The sequence below is a fragment of the Odontesthes bonariensis genome, chromosome 14 (genome assembly GCF_027942865.1).
Source record: "Odontesthes bonariensis isolate fOdoBon6 chromosome 14, fOdoBon6.hap1, whole genome shotgun sequence".
In the NCBI taxonomy this organism is placed as follows: Eukaryota; Metazoa; Chordata; class Actinopteri; order Atheriniformes; family Atherinopsidae; genus Odontesthes; species Odontesthes bonariensis.
Genome location: NC_134519.1, coordinates 1,210,409 through 1,218,164, shown reverse-complemented (window position 1 = coordinate 1,218,164; position 7,756 = coordinate 1,210,409). Strand labels below are relative to the sequence as shown.

General features: G+C 44.3%; 1 protein-coding gene across 2 annotated transcripts; it reads right to left on the bottom strand.

Moving 5' to 3' along the window:
- Window positions 1–233: 233 nt before the first annotated feature.
- Window positions 234–3,706, bottom strand: LOC142398478 (dual specificity protein phosphatase 18). Of its 2 annotated transcripts, none has more exons than XR_012772803.1 (2): window positions 1,489–2,929; window positions 234–1,269 (listed from the first exon to the last, which is right to left on the bottom strand). XR_012772803.1 is itself a non-coding variant. In XM_075482479.1 (2 exons), exon 2 carries the CDS (start codon window positions 2,234–2,236, stop codon window positions 1,547–1,549), a length of 690 nt encoding a protein of 229 aa, XP_075338594.1. In that variant the 5' UTR covers window positions 3,341–3,706; the 3' UTR covers window positions 234–1,546. The 2 variants fall into 2 exon arrangements, 1 of the variants encoding a protein (XP_075338594.1); XM_075482479.1 differs by adding an exon at window positions 3,341–3,706 and having other exon boundaries at window positions 234–2,236.
- Between the last annotated feature and the right edge of the window lie 4,050 nt (window positions 3,707–7,756).

The window sequence follows — 7,756 nt, the reverse complement described above, 5'->3', positions numbered from 1 at the left end:
GTGAGTTCTCTTGTGGTACAATAAACTATCACTATATCTGAAACTTTTCCCACATGTTTTGCAAGAATATGGCTTCTCACCTGTGTGACTTCTCCTGTGGCACAACAAAGAGTAATTACGTCTGAAACCTTTCCCGCATGTTTCACAGGAATACTGCCTCTCATCTGTGTGAGTTTTTGTGTGTGTGTATATATATATATATACATACATATATATATATATATATATATATATATATATATATGTATATAAAATCAACAGGTTGTGTTGTATGCTTTCTTTACGTAATGTCTGTCAAACCAAACGAGAATTCACGTAAGTAGCGAGATATGAGACAGATTATTAACTGAAACATTAACTTAACAGAATCGTAACATTCTGTGTTTTTCCTTCTTTAAGGTGGTGCCCTACATCCGAGGTTAAATAAGGATTATTAAGACGGTGAGAACTTCTGGTAAATCCTTATATTTGACGCTACACCTCCCTAAACTGAGCACTTGTTTTCTCACTCATGTACCTCTTCTTAACTGAGAAGCTGGTTGTTTGAACATTCTGAGAGATCAAAAAAATCAAATCAAATACAAAAATCAGACAGGGCCATATCAATAAGCACAAGAGAAGAAATATCAACAGCTTTAGAAATGAGCGGGTCCAGAATGTGAGCTGGAAGGTGGGTGGGTTCTGTTACATGTTGCCACAAACCAAACAGGTCTTGGTTAGTATTACCATCCGTCATGTTATCTATGTGAAGGTTAAAATCTAGATAAAATGGTTCAAATCAGTCCAAATAACAGACAATAATTCAGAAAAATCATCAATAAAACTCGCACAGTATCCGCAGTATCAGTCAGAGGTTTGGTTACATCCCTTTGTTTTATGAAACTAGATTCTCAAGAGTCCCGACCCAGAGTCCTGATCAGCCTCATGTCTTCCAGGCTGTCCTGTGACCTTTAAAGTGTCCTGATCAGCAGTTCTGCAGCTTCCTGAAGCTCTCTCAGAGTTTCTCTTTGGACATTTTCTGCTTCTTCCCTCATCTTCAGTCCAGTCCTTGTGCCTGAGCATCTTCAGAGGAATGGGTTTTTTCTTCATTAAGCCACTTAACTCTGAGATATGAAGCATTCAGGCAGGAAAAAGGCTCCTAACTCAAGGGATGAGCCAGTGTTGTGTCCAACTTAGCAAAGAAGCCGTTTTAAACTGGATCTTTAGGCAATTTGTTCCCAGCAGCCTGTCACAGAGACACATCATTTGTTCCCATTTCTTTAGCTGCATCTGTGAAAAACAGCAAAGATAACTCAGATTCTGGGTTTATGTTCATGTTGGAACATGTTTCAGTGAATCTCTGCAGCTGTTACCATGGAAACATCTGCAGATATTCACTTTAAAGCTGCTCAGAACTGAACTAACTCTGGTTCTGCCTCAGATTCTGGGTTTATGTTGAACAACAACTGTTGGACCACAAACAAACAGCATCAGTCTGAACCTTCCCACCTGGTTCAGGTGTAACGGGTCCCAGTCAGAGGCTCCGCCCACTCACAGCTCCGCCCACTCACAACTGTTTGGATCCTCTTCTTGTTTTTTTTGCTGACATCATCACCTGAGAGCGTGACATCACAGGTGACCTGGGTATGAACGTTAACCGGCTGTTGGGTGGAGGCGGCGCCCGCACCGGCCTGGGACTGGGAGGCGGCGGCGCCCACACCGGCCTGGGACTGGGAGGCGGCGCCGCCCGCACCGGCCTGGGACTGGGAGGCGGCGGCGCCCGCACCGGCCTGGGACTGGGCGGCGGCTCCCGGGCCACCCGCACCGTGTTGTGGCCGTACAGCCGGCGCTCGTACTGCAGCAGCTGCTCCCAGAAGCCGGCGTTGAGCCGGACGAAGGGTCGGCTCTCCTGGACCCAGCGGTGAGCCTGGCACAGCGTCACGGCCCTGTAGCGCATCAGGTACGCCATGACCAGCGCCGGGGAGCGGCTCATCCCGGCGGCGCAGTGCACCAGTGTGCCTCCTGCACGGTTGCTATGGATACGCTCAGCCACACGATCGAAGTGGTCGCCGAGGCGGGCGCTGGGCAGGTCGCAGACGGGGACGCGCACACACTCCACGCCTGGGTAGGCGGGGCAGGTGTGGCTCAGGGTGGCGTTCACGATCAGGGTGATGCCCTTCTGCGCCACCAGCGCTGCGTTCAGGGCCGCGTCGGCGCCACTGAGGAAGAGCGTCGGCGTGACCTGAGACAGCGACATCTGGAGACGCGGAAAAAGTTTAATACAAAACTGAAATATTAATCGTTTCCTTTCAAACAACAGAAATATTCTGGGGTAAAACCAGCCATGCATCCCACAGGTGAGTGACATCATCCCACAGGTGAGTGACATCATCACAGGGTGTTAATAAGATTTATATCAGAACATCTTATATCAGAACCAGAGGTGGAAACAGTACTGAAAAATTGTAATTAAGTAAAAGTATCTTTACTTTGCCTAAATTCTACTCAGAGTAAAAGTAAAATTACCCATCTCAAAATTTACTTGAGTAAAAGTACAAAATTACTTCATTTAAAATGTAATTTGAGTAAAAGTTACTTAATGACTTTCAGTTTCTTAATGCAAAAAAGGATGAGTCATGAATCAAATTCAGTACAAGTTGTTTTAATCGATTTCGAGGTGTATTAAAGTAAGTTTGAAGTCGATGTTCTGAAAGCCGAAGGCTCCGTTTTGGCTGGCAGGCACATCTTGCACTGCAGAATCACAGTATTGCCTTTCGTGCGTTTGAAAACGAATAATTTTTCTAAATTTGGCCACGGGTTTTTCTGCTTTTCGTCTCCTCCAGAATGTGTATCCTCTTCGTCTTCGGACCTTTCCTCCTCCAAAGTCTCCACGTCTAGGTTAGCAACAGCCCTCTCCCAAAGCGCGGGTAGCCTGCTAGATCCACCACTCCAGATTATTTAACAATGGAAAGGCCACGCACCGGCCTTTCAGTTCCGCCCGCATTTAATTTTTCACCATCAATATTTGTTTTACTCAGTAACGTGAGGGGTTTCAAATGTAGCGAAATAAAAGTACTTGGATCAAAATGTACTCGAGTAAAAGTAAAAATTACACATTTCAAAAACTACTCAGAAAATTACAAATTACTCATAAAAAGTACTCAATTACAGTAACGCGAGTAAATAGAACATAGAACATCTTATATCAGAACATAGAACATCTTACATCAGAACATAGAACATCTTATATCAGAACATAGAACATCTTATATCAGAACATAGAACATCTTACATCAGAACATAGAACATCTTACATCAGAACATAGAACATCTTATATCAGAACATAGAACATCTTGTTACCTGCTGCTTCCTCGATCGCTGCTGGGACCAAACAGACTCCGTAGAAGGCTGTGAGCAGATCCTCCAGCCAGCCAATCACCTCGGGGGTTAAATTTAGTCCGACAGCTGAAAACTGGTCCTGAGGTCACATGACTCCGGCCAAAATAAGAGCTGAGCATCTTTCTTATTTATAGAACTGAGATTCCTCTCCATGTGACATCATCGTTGTCATTAACTCGTGTTTCTCTCTCTCAGCAGGGCTGTGTTCCAAACTGCATACTACTCCTACTACTCCCACTACTCATACTAACTTTAACTGTTTCCCTGTTGCATACTAGATTCTCCTAAATGTTGGGTAGGCATCATGAGGTCACTACTCATACTCAAACTACCCAAGATGCAACGTAACGTGACGTCGCCGATCTTCATTTCCTGTCAAAACGGCAGTTTCAAGCTAGCTACAACGAGGGTAGGTTCACTTCCTGTTTTCAAAACAAAAGCACCAATTGTATGGTAATGGCTTTCCCTATGATAAAAGGCAACGGGTATTTTATTTTGTGAAAATAACCGGAAGTGCGTTGCTCACTGCGGCTAGCTTTAGTAGCGCCGAATTCATGGGAACAAAATTGTAAACAGCCGGTATTTTGTCAGGTTTTCAACACGTTGGGGATCTAAACGACTACTTTCTCACCTGAAAATGTTTCAAATGTTGCTAAAGTTTACAGAGTTTAGAGCTTAAGCGAAATCAGCTTCAGGCCGGCTGATTTCGGCTCGGGCAGGAGCCAAATGCATTGTGGGTAAACGCTCTGCATAGGCGTTTACCTGCAATTGCAATATCGTAAAAGCCATTACGATGCAATTGGTGCTTTTGTTTTATTTAATCAATTTAATTTAATCAATTTACCGGAGAAAATACGTCAGAAATACCAAAAATGTATTATTACTATAGGCCTATATAGTATTTTAGTAATGTTTTAAAACCTAACAATCAGAAATGTAAAAAAAAGCGTTTAACGTGCTGTTATTTCATTAACTTACCAGTAATTGTTCTTGATGAGCCTCTTGTTTGGAAGTATCGGCGTCTCCGTGACCCACGTGACTTCCGCATTCCTTTCTGTCTTTAGAAGTCTGTGGGAGTGTCGCCACTCTTTTTACACCACTGACTGTCTGTTTACCGTTAGAAAAAATGACATATACTCTAAAAGATAAACGAGAAATGTTTCAGCAGATATGGGGGTGCTACATCCAGAATATTAAGGACAAAGATTTATCTGACTTACTGTGTGAAACAGCATAATTACTCCCTGTGCAGGACCACAATCACATGCTGGGATCTGCGCTGTTTTAGAACAGTCTGCACTCTCATGGACTCAAGTGCTTTAATTGAATGTACCTAGTGTTTGTATATTGTTCGTGTTTGTATGTTTGTGTACTTTGTATATCGGTGAAAAACTTTAATAAATATATTGTTAAAAAAAAAAAACTAAATCTGAGCCAACCTTTCTGAAAATGAGAAACTGGAAGGATGTTAACCTTTTAAAGACTTCTTAAATTAGATTTATTTTAATCAAATCATAATCAAATCTCTACTCCGGGAGTATGGAGTGCCGGACTCCTTGATCTGGGCTGTTCGGTCCCTGTATGACCGGTGTCAGAGTTTGGTCCGCATTGCCGGCAGTAAGTCGGACATGTTTCCTGTGAGGGTTGGACTCCGTCAGGGCTGCCCTTTGTCACCGATTCTGTTCATAATTTTTATGGACATAATTTCTAGGCGCAGCCAGGGCGTTGAGGGGGTCCGGTTTGGCGACCTCAGAATCGGGTCTCTGCTTTTTGCGGACGATTTGGTTCTGTTGGCGTCGTCAGGCCGTGACCTTCAGCTCTCACTGGAGCGGTTCGCAGCCGAGTGTGAAGCGGCTGGGATGAGAATCAGCACCTCCAAATCTGAGACCATGGTCTTCGAGCGGGAAAAGGGTGGAATGCTCTCTCCGGGTCGGGAATGAGATCCTTCCCCAAGTGGAGGAGTTCAAGTATCTCGGGGTCTTGTTCACGAGTGAGGGACGAATGGAGCAGGAGATTGACAGACGGATTGGTGCGGCGTCTGCAGTGATGCGGGCTCTGCACCGGCCCGTCGTGGTGAAGAAGGAGCTGAGCCAGAAGGCCAAGCTCTCGATTTACCGGTCAATCTATGTTCCTACCCTCACCTATGGTCACGAGCTGTGGGTAGTGACCGAAAGAACGAGATCGCGACTACAAGCAGCCGAAATGAGTTTCCTCCGCAGGGTGTCTGGGCTCTCCCTTAGAGATAGGGTGAGAAGCTCGGTCATCCGGGAGGGGCTCGGAGTAGAACCGCTGCTCCTCCGTATCGAGAGGAGTCAGATGAGGTGGCTCGGGCATCTGGTTAGGATGCCTCCTGGACGCCTCCCCGGTGAGGTGTTCCGGGCCCGTCCCACTGGGAGGAGGCCCCGGGGAAGACCCAGGACACGTTGGAGAGACTATGTCTCTCGGCTGGCCTGGGAATGCCTCGGGGTCCCCCCAGAAGAGCTGGAGGAAGTGGCCGGGGACAGGGACGTCTGGGTCTCTTTGCTCAAGCTGCTGCCCCCGCGACCCGATCCCCGGACCAGCGGAAGATAATGGATGGATGGATGGATGGATGGATAATCAAATCAAATTTATTTATATAGCACATTTCATGTACAAACAGTTCAAAGTGCTTCACATAAAATAAAAGCATTGCAGCAGGGAGTGGAAGAAGCATTAAAATACATAAAATAATATAAAGAGAAACAAATAAAATCATTTAAATGAATTTAAAATCAGGCAACAGTCCAGATAAGTTCAAAGATATTTCATGCATAGACACATGAGAACAGAAATGTCTTTAACCTGGATTTAAAAATGTCTACATTTGGTGAAAGTTTAATCTCCACTGGCAGTTTGTTCCACTTGTTAGCAGCATAACAGCTAAATGCTGCTTCTCCATGTTTAGTCTGGACTCTGGACTGGACCAGCTGACCTGAGTCCTTGGATCTAAGAGCTCTGCTGGCTTTATATTCTCAGAACAGATCACAGATTGTAAACCATCAGCAGGCTTTTAAAATCTATTCTGTGACTGACTGGAAGCCAGAGTAAAGATTTTAAAGCTGCTGTGATGTGTTCAGATCTCTTAGTCCGGGTTAAAACTCCAGCAGCAGCGTTCTGGATGAGCTGCAGATGTTTAATGCTCTTTGTGGGAAGTCCAGTTAAAAGAGCGTTACAGTGATGGAGTCTGCTGGAGATGAATGCATGGATGAGTTTCTCCTGGAAACCTTTAATTCTGTTGATGTTTCTGAGGTGGTAAAAAGCTGCCTTGGTGACAGCTTTGATGTGGCTGCTGAAAGTCAGATCTGAGTCTATCAACACTCCCAGGTTACCAACTCGGTCAGTGATTGTAAGGTCCCGAGTCTCAAGATATGTACCAACGCTGACCCTCTTCTCTTTGCTCCCAAACAGAATGATCTCAGTTTTGTCTTCATTTAATTGTAGAAAATTCTCTCTCATCCAGGTGTTTACTTCCTCCAGACACTGACACAGAACGTCTGCTGGGCTGCAGTCGCCATGGTGACAGAGACACATAAAGTTGTGTATCGTCTGCATAACTGTGATAATATATGTTAAAATTCTGCAATATCTGACCCAAAGGGAGCATATACAAGTTAAACAGAAGAGGTCCAAGAATTGACCCCTGGGGGACTCCACAAGTCATGGCCACTCGCTCAGATTCATAGCTGCCAATAGTAACAAAATAACTCCGGCCTTCTAAGTAGGACCTGAACCGGTTAAGGACCGCTCCAGAAAGTCCAACCCAGTTTCCAGCCTGTGCAACAGGATTCTGTGATCTACAGTATCAAACGCAGCGCTGAGGTCCAACAGAACCAGGACTGAAACATTACCAGAATCAGTATTCAACCTGATGTCGTTTAACACTTTGACCAGAGCTGTTTCAGTGCTGTGATGACGTCTGAAGCCTGATTGAAACTTATCAAGACTTCCACTTTCATTCAGAAAGTCGTTGAGCTGGTTAAATACAACTTTCTCAATAATCTTGGATATAATAAAGTCTGATTGATTCATCTGGATATTTTGCGGTTATATTACGTCAGTTATTGATCTTGTTGGACTTCCACGTGGAGCTTTACTTCTGCTCAGGCAGTGAAGCGCCAGAAACTCACGGGAATAAAAACCAGTGAAGAAGAACAGCTGCTAGCTGGCTCTCTCCTGAGGGAATACTTTCCTTTTCTGTGCCCTCAGCTTGGAGATTTGTGTTTAATTCTTAAAGACTACAGGACTTTTTGAAAGGATTTATTTTATTTTTTTATTTAGTGAATTGTTTATTTATTTGTCTATTTCTTTTTATTTTCCAATTGAAATTTTTTTTTAATTTAATTTAATTGTGTCACT

Excerpts from the sequence above, each read along its gene's own strand:
- LOC142398478 (XM_075482479.1), bottom strand. The coding sequence starts at position 2,236 with ATGTCGCTGTCTCAGGTCACGCCGACGCTCTTCCTCAGTGGCGCCGAC.